This window comes from Ictidomys tridecemlineatus, chromosome 4 (genome assembly GCF_052094955.1).
Source record: "Ictidomys tridecemlineatus isolate mIctTri1 chromosome 4, mIctTri1.hap1, whole genome shotgun sequence".
Lineage (NCBI taxonomy): Eukaryota > Metazoa > Chordata > Mammalia > Rodentia > Sciuridae > Ictidomys > Ictidomys tridecemlineatus.
The window spans coordinates 204529362-204550410 of record NC_135480.1 but is presented as its reverse complement, the minus strand read 5'-3'; the positions used below and the strand labels follow the sequence as shown (position 1 = coordinate 204550410).

The window sequence follows — 21049 nt, the reverse complement described above, 5'->3', positions numbered from 1 at the left end:
AAGCCCTGGGTGATGTCCTTCCTGTCCCCAAGGAACAGCGGAGAAGTGTGGCCCAGGGGACGGGCACAACCAGCCTTCGAGTGCAGCTGGAGGACAAATGGACCCCCCCCCCAGGCAAACCACGAGGCCGAGTACTAGAGGAAGAAGACGTGGAACATCATTCATCTTTACAAGTGACTCCCTTGAGTCTGTAAGATTACAACATGGAAGACACAGGGGCACCTGAGCCACACCCCCAGCCCTTTTCATTTAAAGACATGGTATCACTAAGTTGCTTATTGTGTCAATGATTGTGTCTTTTTTAAAATTCCAGAGTGGGGCAAATTGGTACACTCCCATAATCCCAGGGACTCAGGAGATTGAGGCAGGAGGATTGCAGGTCAAGGCCAGCCTCAGCGACTTATCGAGACCCTAAGCAACTTAGTGAGACCATGTCTTTAAATAAAAGCACAGGGGCTGAGGACACAGTTCAGTTGGTAAAGTGCTTGTCTTGCGTGCACAAGGCTCTGGGTTCGATCTCCAGCACCACAAAAAAAGAAAAGAAAGTATAGACTGGGCACAGTGGTGACACCTGTAATCCCAGGGACTCTAGACACTGAGGCTGGAGGATTGCAAGTTCAAGGTCAGCCTCAGCAAGACACTGTCTCAGAATATAAAAGGGCCAGGGATGTGGATCAGAGTCAGAGCACCCCTGGGTTCAGTGCCTGTTTGTATAAATAAGTAAGAAAATATCACCTGGGCGTGGCGGCCCACACTTCCATTCCCCGTGACTCAGGAGGCCGAGGCAGGAGGATCACAAGTTTGAGGGCAGCTGGGGCTGAAACCCCTTGTCAACATAAAAAGGGCTGGAGATGTACCTCAGTGATCGAGTGACCCTAGGTTCAATCCCCAGTATCAAAAAGAAAAAAAAAGAAAAAAGTTCTTTCCATGTTGCAAGTTTACATAGACTCGATTGATTTTGCATATAAAATGTACCAGGATCAAAGTGGTACATGTGTTATATTTTTTTAGGCCAATCTGTAGATTTGGAGGAAATGGAAAAATAAGGGTGTGAAATCACAAAGTTACTTCTATGAGAGAGGAAGGGCCGGGGAAGACGAGGCCGGAGGCCAGGCAGCAGCAGATGTGGGAAAGGAGGAGGCCCCCTAGGCCCTTGCTCCCCTCCGAGAGCCCAAGCCGGGCCCAGGAGAGGCAGCCCCAGAACCAGAGGGAGGGTTCTGCTCTCTGTGGGTTTGCTTAAGCTGCGGAATACAGACAGACGGAAGCATTTGGGCTTCCCGCCGGGCACTAGGACGGGCAGGGACGCTGGGGGACGTGGGCTGGCCTTGCTCAGTGCCCACAGAGGCAGCTGGGAGGCTGTCCAGGTGAGTGTCTTAGCAGGAGCTTTCCATTGGGGGCCTGGGGGGCGGACGCACGGCGTGGACTTTGGTGTTTGATTTAAACATGTGGCACAGTCTGGACTTGGGATGACCCTGAGGAAATGGTGGCCTGGTAAGGAAAATGTCCCTCAGCTCGGTGCTGCAGACGCAGGCCCCTGCACACGAGGGAGGGCCGCGCTGTCGGGGTCCACAGGCAGGCGGCGCTGTCCAGGTGTCCAGGCAGGCGGCCGCTGGTAAGTCCCTGCTCTTGTCTATCTGCTGCTTCTCGCGAGTGTTTCCTTGACACAGGTGCTGAAAAAATGGTGGAAGTGACAGGTTTCACCCGTGGACACCTGTGATTTTTTTTTCCCAGACTTTGAGCGTGTCATGTGTCAGCCCTGATGTCTCCATTGCCCTTCTACCTAGGTGACGTGTCTGCATTTTTATTCCAGGAATCTTTCGAAGAAATACCAACCCAAGAAGAACTCGAAGGAGGAGGAGGAATACAAGTATGTGGGCTGATGACGGTGGGTGGCATTTAGACGGCAGAGGGACACACGCCCATGAGACCGAGCCGACTCCATCTTCCTGTCTGAGTCTGTTTTTAAATTGGGGAGAACGATAAGAACATGATGTAGCTGACTTTGTTTCACACTGAGCCACCGGAACTGGCTCCTCCAGATTGTTTCAGTTCAGGCAACGAGGACAGGTTTGGGGGCAGAGTCTAAGCACGTGCAGGAAGTATGGGCCGCGTACATCCTGGAGTTGGGCTTGGGTTTGTGATGTCAGGACTTCCTGTCAGCTAGTCATCCTCCGAGAAACCTGGCCCTCTCAGCCCCATGGAGGCTCCCCCACCCCCAGGACTAGGCGTTGAACCCAGGGTGCCTGATCGCTGAGCTGCGTCCTCAGCATCTTTATCTTGAGACAGAGCCTTGCTCAGTTGCTGGGGCTGGCCTTGAACTTGTGACCCTCTGTCTCAGCCCCTGGAGCTGCTGGCATTGTAAGTGTCACCCCCGCGCCCAGCTCAGCTCAGCTGTGGACTGACGGAAGGCACTGCCTCTGATTCTGACCGTCGCATCCGTCACGTCCGGGCGGTGTGCCGCAGCACTCTGGGCACCGTGTCCACACTGAGCCTTGACCAGCCGCTCTGGCCCACCCAGGGCAGCGGGTCTCAGCGTCTGCTGCCGATTAATTCTGAGCCGTTTTGGCGAGAGCCTCCGATGTGTAATGAATCGTCGAGCTCCTCTGGGAGGTCAGGACAATTAACCTGACGTTAATTACCGCCTCCCCTGCGGGAAGCAGCGGGAGACCGGGTGGCCCTGTGTGAGGAGCCCTACTCTGTCCCCTAGGTACACGTCGTGCAAGGCCTTTCTTTCCACCCTGAACGAGATGAACGACTACGCGGGGCAGCACGAGGTCATCTCGGAGAACATGACGTCGCAGATCACCGTGGACCTGGCGCGCTTCGTGCAGGAGCTGAAGCAGGAGAGGAAATCGGTAACGCGCCTTCATTCCCCTCCCCCTGCAGGGTGAACCAGAGGCCCTGGAATGTCCCTGGAGGACTTAGAACCTGACGGAGACGTGAAGGGGTCAGTTGGAAACGGCGCCTTTGAGAATCGTGTGGACAGCACGGGCCCTGTCCCTAAAAACTGCCTCTGGGTCTCACGTACAGTTCCAAAGGCCCCGCAGACGCCAGGAAGCCACCGAAGGCCCGGGAGCGGGGCCCTGTGAGGAATTAAGGGTATTTGGACACACCACCTTCGGGGGGAGTGATGTCATATGGGGAGTAAACGGTGTTAGAACAAAACAGGCGACAAAAATGCTTCCAAGGCCTGGAGGCTGAGGCAGGAGGATCACGAGTTCAAAGCCAGCCTCAGCAATTGAGCGAGGCCCTAAGCAACTCAGTGGGATCCTGTCTGTAAATGAGATATTCAAAGGCTGGGGGTGGGCTCAGCAGATAGGCCTCCTGGTTCAATCCTGGCACTCCTAAAAATGTTTAAAAATGCTTATAAGGAGGTCAAAACCCAGAAAGATGTCCTCTGCTGCCGCCTGCTTTCCCGGGTGTTGACTTGGCTCCTCGGCCCCTCCGCGGCCTTCCTGTGGACGTGTTGTTGACCTGAGGGGAAATGCACATTTGAAGGACACTCACAGTTATGCTTTTGCCTTCGGATCCTTTGTTTATGGTGCTGAGGACGAAGCCAGGCCTCAGGCATGGAGGCCGCACTGCCAGAGCTGCAGCCCTGCGGCTGAGAGTCCCTTGCTGCCATGGCCCTTGTCATTCCACTTTAAATGCTTGTAAAGTGCAGAGTGACTTCCTATTAGTCATTAAGTCCCACAGCGGGCCACTCGCGTGCTTTTTAGTACAAACTGAGTCTAGGCATCTAGGGTAGTTCTCTGAGGGCTGTGGAGGCCCCAACCAACAAGGTTGGTTCCTGCTGGAATGGAGGACTCGCTAAGTAATAATGGCAGGAATATTGCTTAACTGCAACTGTGATAGCTGCTAGAAAGTGAGGAGACAGGTGCAGAGACGCATGCAGTGGAAATTCCCGGCACGCTCACGCCTGGGGGTCCCAGAGAGCTGACAGTTAAGGCCTTAAGAGGAGACATGACAGCGAGTAGGATTTGCCTGGGTTCAGCCTTCCACAGGGAAAGCCAGTGCAAAGGCCCTGGGACAGCTGAGTTTATAGACATGCAGCTCAGGACTGAGGGTATGCTCAGGCCTTCCTTTAAAATCACCTGTTGGTTTGAAAGACAAGGCCCATGGAGAATTCTTACTTATTCCTGCTTGAGCAGCGGCTGCTGCTGTCTGGAGACGTGTCTGATTGACTAGAGAGGGCAGCTGGGGTGTGGCTGCTTCAACCTGGGGAGCAGAGGCCCGGGATGCCGCCGGCGTCCTGAACACAGGACAGCCCTTCCCCATGGAACCTCTGGGCCCCAAACCGCCCCAAGCCTCCATGTGCGGAGACAGGACCCCTGCAGTGGACCTGGGTGTGCCACCCTCTGCCAGGCGGTTCATTGAAGAACCTGTTCTACTTTACGGGGCACCTCACGTAGTGATGGCATAGGCACCGTAGATCTGAACTCGGTACTGGGCTGCTGCCCTGGTCCCTGGACTTCCCCTGACCTTGGGAAGTTCTATCTCCTTCCTGTTTATTGCTGTGATCAGTGCTGCCTCTCGGGGCTGACCTTCCCCGATCCTTGTAGCTCAGCATTTTAGCCAACTCCCTAAACAGGACCCAGGCACTTACCTAAGGAGGAAATACCAGGTCCCTTTGTGGAGTTAGTCACGGGGTGGGAAGCCCCCTCCCTCCCTGAATTCCCCTGCTCTGACTGCATGCCTCCTGGCAGCTCCTGCCCAGGCCTTGTGCTCCTGCCCCAGGGCCTTTGCACTGGCCTTTTGGTCCTTGGAAAGCCTTTCCCCAGATATTTCAGAGCTCACTCCTGACTTCTTCCCCAGGAATGTCACCTTCTCTATTTCTACTCCCTTCTCAGGACCTTCCTCTGCTCTCCTCTCTCCTCTTGGCTTTGGTACTGGGTCAAACCAGGGCTGTGCATGGGCTGAGCGCATGCCCTGTTGCTGAGCAAGCCTGCTCCCAGCACCGGGCAGCTCAGGGGTCCCTGGCGGCTTGTTTTTCTCCCACCCACTCTGGCCTGGGAGCTCGATGGAGCAGGGGTTTTCTTGTCCACCCTTGTGTTCTCAGTACCTGGACAGGGCCTGGCGTGACACTGTGGGATGAAAGAAGGGACGGAGACGTTAAAGAACCATCCGGTCTGCGGCAGGAGAGCGCTTCCCTAGCATGGAGTCCTGGGGGTCCCCAGCACAAGGAAGAGGGCAGTTGACATCCACTTCTCAGTTACAGCTGTTACTACTGTTCCTTTGCCCCGCTGTGACTGGGTTGTCCTATTCACATGCTGTTGTTGGTCCCTTTTTGTGGTCATTTGCATCTGTATTTGGAATTCTGTTCATTTTATAAAATCCGAAATTACAGGACTAGCCAGGGAATCCTAGCCACCTGGGAGGCTGAGGCAAGAGGATCTCAAGTTCGAGGCCAGCCTCAGCAACTTCTCGAGGCCCTAAGTGCTTTGGTGACCCCCGGCCTCTAAATGAAAAATTCAAAGGCCTGAGGCTGTGGCCAGTGGCTAAGCGCCCTGTGGTAAGGGACCCCTCTCCACACCTGCCGTCCGGGCGCCCCCTTCTGTCTCTCCCACCACAGGGACCTGTCAGTGCCCCCACCGCCTCCCTCCTCCTGCAGCAGCGGGGCGCACGCTGTGCCCAGGTCCTGAGTGGTGGGTGAGGGAAGGAGCTGGACCCAGCTCTGGCCAGGGGGGCTACGGTCCTGAGAGCCCCACGAGCTCCTGAACCCACTGGTGAGGGGCGCCTCGTGTCAGTTTGGAGGGGGGAGCTTTACACCTGGGGAGGAGTGGGTGAGCGACCTGATTGCGGGCTTCGTGTTTTGTTGTGTTTTCCTGTTTCAGTACTGGGGATTGCCTACCACTGAGCTCCAGCTTCAGCCCTTCTTAATCATTTGAGACAGAGTCTTGCCAACTTGCCGAAGCTGGCCTCGATCAGGCGATCCTCCTGCCTCAGCCTCTGAGTCACGGGGATGGCAGGGGATTGCAGGTGCGCCGGCTGGTTAAGGATTTAAGCAGAGTGTGAATAGCTCACAGGACAGGGCTGAGGTGCTCGCCCTGGGGCATCGTCACTGGGCCACATAGATCCCCCCTGCACCACCTAGATTTGAAGCTAGATGAATCCCGCCAATCCCAAGTGAGGCTCGGGAGCCACCAGTGTTAGGACCCTGTGTGGGTTGGGAGGAAGTGAACGTATTTGTCACAGACTGTTTTCTAGAGGCTCCCTCTTTCTTTGCCGTATTAAAGTCTTTGTGTGGCTGTTTCCATCCGAGGAATCTGAGCTGTAGTTAGGATCGCAGCTGCTTGACCGTCCTCACTTGGCTGGTAGTTGACTGTCCTCACCAGGGTGCTGGTTGACCATGCTCACTTGGGTGCTGGTTGACCATGCTCACTTGGTTGCTGGTTGACTATGCTCACCAGGGTGCTGGTTGACTATGCTCATCAGGGTGTGGTTGACCGTGATCACTTGGGTGCTGGGTGACTGTCCTTACTTGGGTGCTGGTTGACCGTGCTCACTTGGGTGCTGGTCAACCGTGCTCATTTGGGTGCTGATTGACTGTGTTCACCAGGGTGCTGGTTGACCGTGATCACTTGGGTGCTGATTGACCGTGCTCACTTGGGTGCTGGTTGACCGTGCTCACTTGGGTGCTGGTCGACCGTGCTCACTTGGGTGCTGGTCGACCGTGCTCACTTGGGTGCTGGTCAACCGTGCTCACTTGGGTGCTGATTGACCGTGCTCACTTGGGTGCTGGTTGACCGTGCTCACTTGGGTGCTGGTTGACTGTGCTCACTTGGGTGCTGGTTGACCGTGCTCACTTGGGTGCTGGTTCTCTTATTTCTTCTACTTATTTGTGTAAAGGCTCTCAGTGCTGTGGTTTGGTTTTTCAACCACTAGTGGCTTGATCTACATAAACGGGGCAGGATGAGCCAGTGTCACCCTCTCTGCCCAGCGGGGACACTCGGCGGCTCGCCCCGCCTCCGGCGGTCCATCTCCTCCATCTCCTGGGCGCTGTGTGGCTTGCGTTCTCTGTGGTGCTTTTCCATTTTGTGGCTGAGCCGTCTCTGGGCTTCCCCTGGCCCCTGGGAATTTTTTCAAACAAATCTCCAAAGGTGATTTATCTGTGGAGACTAAAGTTAAAATGGAAGTAAGTAACTGTCGCTGTCACCTGCGATATCATCAGGCATTCCTTTTTTTAAGTCCCATCATGATTTGGGAGAAATGAAAGCCATCTCCTCACAGGAGTGGGGCCTGGTCCCTGGTAGCAGGGGGCTCTGGTGACTTCATTCCTCCCGCTCCCAAAGCTCTTATTATCTCGTCCCCAGGACAATTCCCCTCTCTGTGGCGCCGGAGGCCCTCTGGACAATGCTTGCCCACTGTGCAGAGGCGCAGCTCTGCCATTGTTTGTTGGTGAACACCGAGTGCATCTGCGGCGCAGCCCTCCACGCCGCTCCTCCCCAGGAGGCAGAGGGGCTGGCACGGAGGACTGGGGGTGCAGGCCGCCGCAGGGTGGGCTCTGCTTGGAGGGATGTGGTCCGGGGGCCACGCGGCCAGGAAGGCCGTGGGGTTTGGCTTTTCTGTTGTTGTTTGGGGTTTTATTTTTATTTATTTTTTTGTAATATTTTTAGTCTCCAAGTTAAAAAATCTAAAAAACGGCTGGGGATGTGGCTCCGTGGTTCAGCACCCCTGGGCTCAATCCCTGGTACCAAAAATAAATAAAAAATAAAAATAAGAGTTGCCGTGGAGACAAAGCAGAGCTCTGAAGCCTCCCGGCTCCCTCCTCTTGGTGCACCTGTCTGAGTCTCCAGTGAGACCGTCAGCAAACCTCAGGACCCTGTGGTCCCGCTTGGGAATGGGGACAGCTTGTTACCAAAGGCTCAGTCCTCGTCCCAACCCCAATCCCATCGCAAGGACACGGTTTGGAGAAAGGGGAAAAGCAGGTTTATTGCTCTCCTAGCAAAAGAGAAACGGGGACTCCTGTCCCCGGCTGGGTTCCGCCCAGCAGGCACCAGGGGCTCTGAGGAGGTGGTCAAGGCTGCCTCCCCGGCCCGCTGTGGAGGTGAGTTGTGATTCCTGGTTGATCTGGGAAATGGCCATTTCTGAGATCTGGTGCCATCCCCAGAGTCTGACTCGGTTCGTGTGGTGGGTGTGTGCCCCGGGACCCGTCGTAACTCTGTCTAGGATGGGGAAGAACGGGGACCCCGTGTCCCCTGAGATTGGGGGCGGGGAGGTTGGGGACGAGCAGGGGGAGAAGAAAGATGTCCTCACTAAAAGTAAGTCACAGCCACAGAGCAGCAAGGGCTGTGTTCAGAGCATAAAGTGGACCGGGGCCACAGGTTCCCTCGACAGGGGGAGGGAGCCACCGGACCAGGGCCAGGAAGGCGCCTCACTGCAAGGGCTGACTTTGACCCCAGGTGACTTCTGCCAGGGACCCTTTCACCCCTGCTGGCGGCGGCCTCCTGTCCCGGGACCTCCTTCCTCTTTCCTCCTACTTTGGGTGCTTCCCCTGCCCTGAGCTCTGCTTCTTGCTCCTTCCACAGCCTTTTCCTTGCTGGGTTTGATCCCCAGCTTTAGACTCCTGGGCTTTTCGCTTTCATTCCTGGGTCCACTGTGAGAGCTGAATAATGAAGTCCCAGGGCTCCCCTTGGGCTGGAAGAGACGGAGCAGGGAAACCTGACCTCCCCAGGGAGCCCGGTTGTCCCCCATAAAGGAGCACTGTCCTTCCCAGCCCCGGCCCCGGCTCCCCTCAGCCCTCCCCAGGCCCTCCCCAGGTCGGCCGGCCACGTGGCTCCACCTGTGGGTCAGCTCAGACCTCAGCGGATGTGCCCAGGGGACCTCTTGGCTCCCGTCATTCCTTCACCTACCTTCTCCTCTGCGCACCTGCCACCCAACACTGGTGACTCTGCGTGGATCCCTGGCTCTGACCCTTCCCTACCCTCAGATCCGCTCGCCCACCACATTAGACTGTCCACGGGGGAGTCTCCCAGAAATCCCACTCTTAGACCAAACTAGTGCTGTGCATCCGGCCCTCCCCCCTCCGACCTGATGCCTTTGGGCTTCCTCTCCCAAAGCCCAGACCCCAAGCCTGGGGTCACCTGGACATCTCCATATCACAGGACCGGTCCCACCCCCAGGAAATTCTGCTGGATTGGCTAAAGGGCCTGGGGGTGTGGCTCAGTGGCAGGGGCTGGCTCAGCATTTGCCAGATCCTGAGGTCATCCCCAGCCCTGCAGATCCAATCAATCAATCAATCAATGTAGATGATGAAAGCGCTCATCCATGTGAAGCTTTGACACAAGAGTTTGCCGCAGCCTTCTCAGTGGCCCAAACTGGGAACAAACCAACGTCCATCTTCTGACGGACGGACGGACAAGTGAAGTGTGGCATTGGCCCACGGCGGGGTGTCATCCGACCATGAAGAGGACTGAGGTCCTGACACTGTGACCACATGGATGAGCCTTTAGAGATAATGGAGACAAAATCAATCGTGGTGGTCCCAAACAATTTAGGTGGCCCGTCCCGTGGCATGTGGATCACACCTCAGAACAGCTGAAACGACCAGGTGGCTGCTGTCTTGAGGACCTCCTGTCCCCTCCCTCAGGCTGTTCTGGAGTGTTGGAGGGAGCCCTCTCCAGGTTTTCCGACTCTCCCTCTGGAGGCCTGTCCTAGGTGGTCCATGTGGACTGGTTTTGGGGTGCTGGGGTTGCACCGCCAGCGTCACTGTGGCTGGGCCAGCGCTCTACCCTGAGTCACACCCAGCCCCATCCCAGACGTGGGGGTGTCCGTATTACCTAAGTGCAGGAAAGTGTCTTCTCTGTGACCACGTGAGGCCGGGGCACTGATGCCCAGTGTTCCCCTTTGCAGAACTTTCACGATGGCCGGAAAGCGCAGCAGCACATGGAGACCTGCTGGAAGCAGCTTGAGTCCGTAAGTGAAAGCAAACCGCGAAGGCGATTCCTCCTTCCCCCCCTCCCTCCCTCCCTCCCTCGCTCGTGCTGAACCCAGGCCCTTGTGCGTGAGACGCAGGCCTCCACCAGCGGAGCTGTATCCCCAGCCCGAAAGCAACTCTTTATGGGTTTTTTCTGATTCGAGTTTGATTCAGGCTTGAATCGCTCAGCGAGCAAAAGTAGATAAGTAAACAAAAACACCGAAAAGACGCCTTCGCGGGCTTTTCTCCTTGGAATTCCATTTAACTTGCTTCCAGAGCCGTTACCTCCATTACACGTGGAGCCAGAGTGCTCGAGTGTTTCTTTTTTCTAGAAGTCGTGGGAAGAGCAGAGATGAGACAGTCTTAATGGAAATAAATGCAGATTTTAAAATGGCTTCTGGAGACCTACAAGAAACCAGTCCAGAAAGCTGGGGCTGGGGGCGGTAAGAGTGTCCCCCTGGGTAACGGGCTCCGTGTTCCGGGCGCAGAGCAAGCGGCGGTTCGAGCGGGACTGCAAGGAGGCCGACCGGGCGCAGCAGTACTTCGAGAAGATGGACGCGGACATCAACGTGACCAAGGCCGACGTGGAGAAGGTGAGGCCCCGCCTGTCCTCGCCCCCCCCAGGCGCCCGCCCCACGGTCCCTTTCCCATGAGCCACGGAAGGGCTCAGAGTCGGGCGTTTTCCATCCCGAGGAGCCTCAGCTTGTCCAGGGTCCAGGACCCGTGCCGATGGCAGCAGCCCGTCTAATGGCTTTTCAAAGACGGTTTCTGGAGGCCTGGGCAGTGCTTCTGCCCACTGGGGGAGCTTGGCTGCTTCCAGGCTGCCTCGAAGCACCCACCGGCTGCTGCCCCTCCCCTGGAGGCCGGGCTGCGCCTCAGGTCCCTGTGCACCGAGCCGCTGGTCTGCGCTGCTCCAAGGCCTTTCTTCCCTGGAAGCCCTTTCCCTGTTTCCCAAAGCCTCGACGCTATCCGCCTGTTGAACAGCCGCGTTCCCGCAGGACCCTGCTTCCCGGTGGGGAAAGCCATGTGGTTTTGTAGACATCCTTTGCTTTTGCCAGATTAGTTGGAAATGACTTTAGTTGAAAAATGGCATGAATTAGAATTTGCCCAATTCTGCCAAATTCCTCGCTTCAAGATATGGTGTTTAACCAGGCGGGTGGCACATGCCTGTAATCCCAGCAGCTTGGAGGCTGAGACAGGAGGATCATGAGTTTAAAGCCAGCCTCGGCGACAACTCAGTGAGACCTGTCTCTAAATAAAATACAAAATAGGGCTGGGGATGTGACTCAGTGGCAAAGCACCCCTGGGTTCAATCCCTGGTACCAAACCTGCCTCCAACCCTAAAATCTCGAGGGATGGGGATGAGCACTTGCCTGTCAGTCGTGGGGCCCTGAGTACAATTCCCAGCTTCACAAAACAAAGCACAATGAATACTGTATATGTACAATGTAAAGAATAATAAAAGCTGGGCCTAGTGGCTGTGACAACTGTAATCCCTACAACTCAGGAGACTGAGGCAGGAGGACTGGAAATTCAAGGCTGGCCTCAAAAGTTTAGTGAAGGCTTAAGTAACGTAGCAAGACCCTATCTCTAAATAAAACTATTTGAAAAGGTCTGAGGATGTGGCTTCATGGTTGAGTGCCCCTGGTTTCAATCCCCAGTACCAAAAAAGAAGTACAGAAGCCGCACCTCCTGGCGCAGGCTCTGTCCTAGGCAGCTGGGCTGCTGCTGCTTTGATGGCCCCTCCCGGACATTGCCCTCCTCCTGATCCCCACCCCAGGGCTAAACTCTGTCCTGAATCTGGGCTAAATCCTTTCCTCGCTCTTCCTCACAGTTTCTCCACGTGTAGATGCACCACCAGTGAGCAGACTTGTCATTCTGTCTCCTTTTCACCTTCATATAAACCGGATCAGACTTTCCTTTCCTCCTCTTCCCATTCGCCCCGTCTGTCTCACGGGGCAGTAGAATGCAGGGCTCCTGGTTCACATTCCAGCTGGAGTTTGGGAGGTGATGTTTGTGATTCTGCTTTGATTTTTCTGCAGAGACAGCCCTACTCCCCGTCCCGACCCCTTGCCTGGGGGGGTGTGTCTGTCTTCCTCTGCTGCTGGGGACCCCTCCGTGCCTGGTGGACGCAGTCCCTGGGGACTTCCTTGTCTCCTTGGCTAGAGAGAGGGCGCTCCAAGGTTTCCCCGTGAAGAATGATTTTGATGAATCCTTTGTTGGGTTAAAGTATTTTCCCTCTTTTACCAAGAGGTTTGTTTTTTAAGCTTGATTTGGTACTGAATATCATGAAATATTTTTCTTCTTCCTTTAATTCATTAATGTAGTGAATTACATGAATCAGTTATATTACATGGAACCAGATTAGCATTCCTGGGACAAACTCAATGACATTATGATGTATATTTTTAATACATGAGCGGAATTTTAAAAAATACATTACTTAAGACGTTTTCCTTGAAATTGGTCTATGGTTTTCAGTTCTTGTCTGTTCTCCTCTGTTTTTTTTAGGAGTTTAGAGGGTTGCTCTTTCTTTTTTTTTTTTTTAGTTGTAGTGGACAACACAATACCTTTATTCTATTTATTTATTCTTGTGTGGTGCTGAGGATCGAACCCAGGGCCTCGCACATGTGAGGCGAGTGCTCCACCGCTGAGCCACAACCCCAGCCCTCTTTTTTCCTGAAATACTAAAGGAAAGATGAAATTATTCCCTAAATGTTTAATGATACTTCTTTGTGAGAAAGTTCCTAACTACTGATTTAATTTTTTATTCTCTACTTTTTGTTCCGACCCCGTGGGTTGGTATTTTCACAATACTATATCCATCTCAACTTATTGGCAATCAGGTTTCAACTTAATGTGCAGGCTCCACACACACTGGGAGTTCTGGCCCTCTGTGGTCCTGCCATTTCCAGGGCAGGGCTGGGATGGAGCCCAGTGGGGGAGCACATGTTTAGCAAGCCCGAGGTCCTGGGTGCCATCCCCAGCACCAACAGTTTTTTCCCAGGTCTTCCCCCAACCCCCACCCTCCTTTCGGGTCAGATCCGAGGCGGTTAACCAAGTGCCGTTGCTGGATCCAAAGGCAGTTTTAGGGTTTTTTTCTTTAATATTTATTTTTTAGTTGTAGTTGGACACAATATCTTTATTTTTTTATTTTTATGTGGTGCTGAGGATCAGACCCAGGGCCTCCCACGTGCTAGGTGAGTGCTCTACCGCTGAGCCCCAGCCCCAGTTTTAGGATTTTTGATGCGCACTGACAGATGGAGTTGCTATCCTCAGTTACTTGAATATTTCCAAAGATGTGGGTTTTTTCTACATCGAGAGCATCATTTTGCTATTTTTACGAGTAGCGCTTACCTCCTCCCCACGGAGGTGACAGATTAGTTCATCTCCGCATCGCACACACGGGAGCGGATGGAGCAGTCTGTAAACACTGACGTTTTAAAGTGATCTTGCTTTCTGTCTTGAAACACTGTAATTTCCCAAATCGGGCAACAGTGTGACTGTCGCATCTGTGTTTTCCTTCATTGCTTAGGAAGCTTATGTCAGTGTCAGGCCAAACAGAGACAGCGTTTCAGTTCTTATCCTCGGTTCCTGTGATTTCTGATGGCCTTAGAATCAGACACAAATGTCTCCTAGGGTTTCCACAAGTGACTGAATTATGTCATTGTGCAGGACATGGCCATCTTCCTCCTCCTGCAGTCAGCCACATGGCGCTGAGGATGGTGGTCAGCGCTGGGGGATGGTGGTCAGCTCTGGGGGATGGTGGTCAGCGCTGGGGGATGGTGGTCAGCGCTGGGGGACGGTGGTCAGTACTGCTGAACTGTTGCCTCCTGTGATTTTATGTGCAGAGAAGGCCCTGTGTGTGTGCTATTTCAGATCCGGGTGTGTGCTGATTTTTTTACTCTTTTTGAAGAGGTGAGCGTCCCTCGTGTGGACCCGCAGGTCTTAAGCACTATGTCCAAGCCACCCACTGAGCCCGCATCCACCCCATGGCACGGGCTGCTTTCCTTCTGGGTTGGGTGCCAGTGTGGCCAGACGTGCAGTGTTCTCTTGCCAGATCTTATCTCTGGGCATGAGTCCATATCTGGGTATCCTGAGGATAGCATGTTCCTTAGAGGAACAGTAAGGGAGGGAAAAAGCCTAAATTAGGGGTTTTATTGTCAATAAAAACTTAGGGAACAGTGAATCCCTTCTCCTTTGCCACGGTGCGGCTGACAGAGTTTTGAGTCTGAAGACTTCAAAGTACTTGAGAATCTGGAGCTAGTTAACCTGGGTCTGCGAAGGAACCAATACGTATTGGAACAGGTCATCTTGGGGCTCAAGATCCAGACGCTTCACCCCCACCCCACCGCACCCCTGATAACCAGATGGGAAAGAGAGTCCTCGCTATCCAGTTTGTGATGTTGACAAGTCAAAGGATTGATTACCAGGGAACATGGAAAAATAAACCGTGCCTGTTCTTACTCAAATATGTCTCCCGTAAACAATTAAAACACTGTAAGCTAAAGTGTTCTTTGCCATGCCAGGCCCTTCTAGAGGTAAATACCCTCGCCCCTTGGTGTGTGACCTTCTGACTCTCCCTCTGTCCCCCAGGGGTCAAACCCAGGGGCACTTAACCACTGAACCACGACCCCAGCCCTTTTTACTTTTATTTTGAGGCAGGGTCTCTCTCCGTTGCCAAGGCTGGCTATAAACTTGCAATCCTCCTGTTTGGGCCTTCTGAGTCCCTGGAATTACAGGCAGGTGCCACCCTGCCCGGCTCTTTTTTTTTATGAAATTCTTATGAATCATGACTTATTGATCTGATTGTCTTTTGTGTGTGGTGCTGGGATTGAATCCAGGACCTCACGTGTGCTGGGCAGGCGTTCTACCTCTGAGCTCTATCCCCGACCCTAATTCTTACTTGATGGAATTCCTAAGTGGTCAGGTGTTAGGGTATGGTCAGCCCCTCACTTGTAATGCTGTCTGCTGGCAAGGGATGGGGGTGGCAGACGTGCCAACCTAGGATCACACAATTCTGTGAGTGTGATTAAGTGTTTTATTTATTTTTTTACTTTCTCAATTTTTACAATTCTTTCCTTTAAAGAACTTGCCTCTTATTTTCTTCCTAATGCTTAGTTTGCCGTGCGGGAACTTTCCTGTTTGCCCCTTGCACAACTCCTGAGTGGCATCTGGTGACAGGGACTTTGAGGTCAGGGTCTGTCCTTCACTGTGCTTGAGGCGATGCCGGTCAAGCCGGGAGGAGAAGCAGCCCCTGGTCTGCGTGTTCTGACGGTGCCGCAGCTGGCTAGTTGGGATGAGAAAGGAAAAGGTTATCAAAATGAATGGAATGTGAACTAATATTTCTGAACAGAGAGAACAGTGTTTTCTAAACGCATGCATTAAACTGGGTTCATCCACGACGGGCAATGAATGACCCTTTCTCCGATTTGCCCTGCCTCGTGACTGCTGCTCTTACATAATTTCTAAACGCAAAATAGGATATTGTCTAACAGAAAGTGCAGCGAGTGCGTGGTGACGGCAGCTGCAGAAATTGTTAGTTGACTTCAAGTTGTGTTTTCTGAAACTCCCGAGTCCGTTTCTTCCTTTTCTGGTAGCTTCGGTTTTACTTGTAGTGTGTGGTTCCTCTATGGCAGGAATCGCAATTTAGGGCCAGTTTTGGCCACGAAAAGTTCATGTGGCTTCTCCACTGGGATTCCTGTGATCCTGAGAGCTAACTAGCCAGGACAATTCTCTCTACGATGTGAGAGGTCGCCTTTTTTATTTTCCTGGCTTAACCTTGACTTTTTGTTATATAAACCACTTTGAGGAAATGTTTTAAAAGTTGCATTAAAACCCTGACCATGAGCACAAACGAGTGTATCAATGTCCCTGGGAGTGGACATCCTGTTTTTGTGTGATATTAGGACTTGTTCAAGTCCTTGGTTCTGACCATTGTTAGATTTTAGATTCTCTGTAGGATTCCCTGTTGGGAAGTAGAATGATAGTCCCCAGTCCCTGGGGGGGGGGGGGGATAAAGGTAGAATTCTAAGATAAAAAGGTGAGATCTCAGACTTTTTTGTTTGGGTTTGGTTTTGGTGCTGGAGGTGGAACTGAGGGTCTCTCACAGGGTGAGACACAGTGGGCCACAGAGTTACACCCCAGCCCCATAATCAGAATAAAATGTACAGGTACTTTTTATGTGTGATGGATTATTTGATCGAATACTTTTAAAAAGAGAAAGATAAAGGATGCAGAATCTCTGCCAGTGGGAGGCAAGAAAGATGGCCTCCGGTTTCAGAGATTACTGACGGTCAGATAATCATCTCAGGACAGATGGGTGCAGTACTTAGGAGGTTCCCTTCCCTCAGGATCAGCTTTGGGGACTGAAGCCCAGGCAGGAAGAGCAGGAGCCAGCTGAACAGCACAGTGTTAAATTTTTTTACCATTTGGGGAAACGGTCTCCAGCAAGATGTCTGCTTCAGTTCTTGTACGTATATGGAATTGTACTGTTCAATTTTTTGTTGTTGGCCTGCTGTAACTGCTAGGTTGACATCTTTATTGAACATGGGAATATCTTTAGTGCTTCCCCCAAATTTCTGTTTTATATAAAATGTCTGACTAATTCTCCGAAGGGATTTGTTCACTGTAACAATTTAGAAAACAAAAGAGGAAGTGGTTCGAATGAACGCAGGAAATAAATTTTGCAACCACAGCAGCTTAATCTTTGAAAGTTAAAAAGTTAAAAGTGCTTTTCATTTACAACAAGTGAAAAGTGGTTAGAATTAAGAAGAGAATATAAAAAAAAAAAAAGGATATTGTCGCTCTCACTATTTTTTTTTTGTAAGTGGAGCAACGTTGAATTCAAGAGCCCCTAGAAAAGACACTGTTGTTTGTTTATCCTGTGAACAGTCGCCTCTGTGGAGAGGATGTTTCCTCCGGAGAGCTCGGGTGCTAACAAGCTTGTCTGTCAGGGTGCAGAAAGACCAAGGCTGAAGAGGGAGACCATAAGTCATTCTCAAGCCTCTATCCCAGGGTGGGAGTGAGGTTTCTGTGTGGGTCTGTGTGTGTGGCTTGAGCTCTGAGCCCTCATGTCCTGTCCCCAGCTGGTGTAAGGCTTTCTACGGTGACTCATTTGATAAAGTCTTTTACTTTTCTTTGACAGCAAGTGGTCTGGGCTGGCCACGAGCTTATTCCCATCCTAGTTATCGCATAGGAGTGGGATGAGCCTGGTTTCTCCCCCTGTGAATGGTCCCACCCGAGGTCCTTGACTCCATCTCTGAGCCTGTTTCCCAGTCCCTTGTCTGGGAACATGGCCACGCACCCCAAGGCCTGAGGTTTCGGGGTATGTGAGGTGTGTAGGGGGGTAGACTGTTTTTGGGCTGCGAGTCCTTGTCCTTCTTGGAAACTACTTCCAGCTTCTCTGTCCTTGTTTTTCCCCTTTGATCTACTGGTAATCAGTTGAGTACATTTTGGGACATTCTAGGCCTTCGACAAGCGTTTTCTTGGTTTGCAATGTGCATAACTTCAGCAGGATTGTAGCAGGTACGTTTTGTGAGGACCCCAGTCAGCAAGCAATGACGAGATGGAGAGACGGGGAACACTGAGTCACCTGGGGAAAATCTCGTGTGCCCTGCAAATCAGGTGGTGAATGTGATCTGAGCAATCGCAGTTAAAGAGATCAGCAAGCCGGTGGCACACACTCGTCATCCCCGCAGATGGCAAGTCCCAGGCAAGCCAGGCAGCTTAGCAAGGCCCTGTCTCCCGGTGCAGCTTCACGAAGCGCTGGGATGTAGCTCAGTGGGAGAGCATTTCCCTGGGCTCAGTCTCCAGCGCTGGGAAAAAATATCATTTTTTTTAATGAAGTGCATCATAGATGAAATCGCTTGGTTCTAGGCCCAGGAAACACCCAGTGGCACAAAGTGGCCCGTGGATTCTCATCCAAAACAGTCTGTGTGGATGAAAGACGGTGGAAGAAGCCCGGGGGGAACTGGGACTTGAACGTGAAGGACAAGTGAAAGTGGAGAAGGTGGAACAGAGAGCGGGCAGCTGGCAGAGGGGGGTCCTCCCAGGGCCGAGGGAGGTGGACGGCGGGGACCTCCTGCAAGTCCAACGGGGCCAGGTGGGTCTACCTGCAGAGGTGAGATGGAGCCCTGGGGAAGCGTATCCTGCCCAACGGCAGGATGATTGAGCTGGGTGAAGCGCCTGTTCCTCAGAAAGCACACTGGCTCCAGGTCCTCTGTTTCCCAAGGTGTGAGCTCGCCTCCTTGTTCGTGTATCCCTTTATCCATACCAAGGGCGAGGTTATGTGGCCCCTCTGCATGTGGCAGAAATGTTTCTGTGCCTCAGGTTCATTGCTCTTCCACTTCCCACAGGGCTTTACTGCTGGTTCTGCTCCACGAGCTGCCACCAGCCCCTGCTCTTGCTTGCAGAACTAGGCGGGTGACAGCCATTAGTGAGCTAGACACAGGGAAACTGGCGGATTGGCTTAATCCGCGGGACAGTAATTAGCACTCGCCTCAGGTCAGAGTCCAGGAAGGAGAAGTGAGTACTGAGCTGGATGAGGAGGCCCAGGTTGGCTCTCAAGGGGTTAACGGTCCACCATCTGTCCACACAGTGGCAGATAACTGTGTGATAACGCAGGGCCAGGGTACTTCCGGCATTATTACTCCTTTGTGAGTTAAGTTTCCTTTTTTTTTTTTACATGAAGTATTGTGAGTGGTAAATTGTAGTCACTTGTGGGAACTCACTTTATTTTGTTTTTATGCTAATGAGATAGTTTAGCTAGGTATCACATTCTAGGCTGACAATTATTTTCTCTAAATAAAATTATAATTTGAAAATTATGATTTCATTGTCTTCCATTGTCAGTTGTCCCTCTTGGGAAGTTGGCTGTCCACCTAATTGCACTCCGTTGTGGACATTGGACTTTGTTCTTTTAATATGAAGCACTTATATTTGCCTTTGATGTTCTGTGGCATCGCAGTGGCATTTCAAAGTACAGACGTTTTGTTTTTAATTTACTCTGCTTAGGATTCCTTGAGTATGTATTCCTCTCATAAGTATAGGAAAATTTCAAAACATTTTAACTCTCCAAAATTACTCTCAATTTTGTTTTCTCAAATTGTTCGTTCTGAGATCCGTATTAGATGGTTGTGCAACTTCTCGTGTTGTTTTCTCATCTTACCTATTGAGTTTTTACATTTCGACTGCTGAGCCAGGCACAGCAATACACACCTGTAACCCCAGCTATTGAGAAGGCCAAGGCAGGAGGGTCGCTGGAGCCCAGGAGTTGGAGGCTGACCTGGGCAACACAGAGACTCTTGTCTCAAATTGTTTTTCCAACAACTATGTTTTTCATTTCTAGAAGTTTCACTGTTTTCAGATATGCCCAATCTTTATAACGTCTTATTTTCTTGTTTCTCTTGGGTCTTTTATTTCGTTAAATTTTTTTAATGTTCTTGTTTATAATCCCTTTCAAACTGTCCTGTTGGTTCAGATTCTCCTGGTGATCGTGTTCTCTCCATTGGGTCAGTACTCCTGGTAATTTATTTCCCTGTGCATCATTATTTTCTTTTTTCTTTTTTTTTTTTTTTTGGTAGGAGCCTATCTTCAACAGGAGATGATATTTTACCTGGGAGTCCCATCAAGTTCAGGGTTGTGGAAGTATCCACTCAGCAAGGTTTTATTTTGTTTCTGCCAGACCACCTGGAACTCATTCGTATGCTAATTTCTTGGCATGGACGTGCTGGGCCATCTGTGTAGCATGCTCAGGCATGAGGCCCTGTGCACAGGGGGACACTTTCCCCGCTCCACTCCAGAGCCTGAGACCCAGAAAAGCTTCCTGGCCATTTTTATGGTCACTAGGATCTTTGCTAGGCATCATCCAGCTTAGAGAATCAGATAAAATACACTGAGGTTAAAATAGAAGAAGGCTCTCGCTCCTGCATCCTGGTGTCATTGACAGTACATTACTGAAAAGACGGGTGAGATTTTTAGTATTAAATGTTTTGAGCCACATCCCCAGCCCTCTTTAAATATTTTATTTAGAGCCAGGGCCTTTCTGAGTTGCTTAGGGCTTCACCAAGTTGCTGAGGCTGGCTTTGAACTTGTGATCTTCCTGCCTCAGCCTCCTGAGCCATTGGTATTATAGGTGTGCACCACCGTGCCCAACTTTTAATTTTTTTTATTTTTGAGGTTGGGTCTCACCAAATCACTGAGGCTGGCCTCAAACTTGGGATCCTCCAGCAACAGCCCCTAGAGTCTCTGGGATTACCGGCATACGCCACTGTGCCTGGCTAAACATGATTTTAATTAAACATCTACTTGTGACTTGGACACTAAGGGTGAATGGCTGCTAACCTATCACCAGATACCTTCAGAAAGAGAATTATGGCATTTTCATTTTTTTCCCCTGAGTTATATAACACCAATAATCTTCTTGTTGTCCTAAGGAACATATCTTGTCTAGAACTGCATTGACAAAGTGATTTGAGTATTATGTCTGGGAATTATATCTATATAATTACATTAACATATAAGTAGTAATGTAATTGCATATTTTATTATTACAAGTCTAATTTAATTGTTAATATAATTACACATGTAATTTTATTAACCCCAGCAACAGAGAATGGTGATCATGTGGACATTAAGTTTCAGCCAGAATGGGCTGGGGACATAGCTCTGTTGATAGAGTGCTTGCCTTGCATGCACAAGTCCCTGAGTTCAGTGCCCAGCACCACAGGGGGGCGGGGGCGGGGAGCTTCAGCCAGAATATGCAGCCTGTGATCTTGAGCTATGTGTTTATGAACCCTGGTGAGTATTGTGGTCTGGGGTTATTAAGGAGAGAAGGAGAGGGGGGAAAGGTTTCAATTGCAAACCTATCAGAAGGAGAAACTGGGGCGTAGGTGAGGTCTTGGAGTGTGATTTCTGCCTCACCAAGCTCCCGGAGCCCACCTTGGGGCTATGCCAACCTCACCGAGTATCAGCCTGAGCTTTTGCAGCCAGCAAAATTGCCACTCACCTTGAGCACGTAGATCTTGAAAGTTCTGCTTTTCAAAATAGGCCACCGGGGTACAGAGAGACAGAGGCCTTTTCTTAGCCCTGTTTAGCAAGTGAGTGGCCCCTGGGGATTGAGATGCTGGCCTC

The 21049-nt window shown here is 51.6% G+C and overlaps 1 protein-coding gene across 20 annotated transcripts in view; it reads left to right on the top strand.

Moving 5' to 3' along the window:
* Positions 1-21049, top strand: part of Fnbp1 (formin binding protein 1) — a 102888-nt gene that overhangs the window by 47166 nt on the left and 34673 nt on the right. For all 20 annotated transcript variants that reach the window (XM_078048463.1, XM_013356675.4, XM_078048479.1 and 17 more), the window contains 4 exons: positions 1811-1867; positions 2708-2855; positions 9853-9915; positions 10405-10509. In XM_078048463.1, the coding sequence (XP_077904589.1) occupies positions 1811-1867; positions 2708-2855; positions 9853-9915; positions 10405-10509 (373 nt within the window). The remainder of the gene's footprint in view (positions 1-1810; positions 1868-2707; positions 2856-9852; positions 9916-10404; positions 10510-21049) is intronic.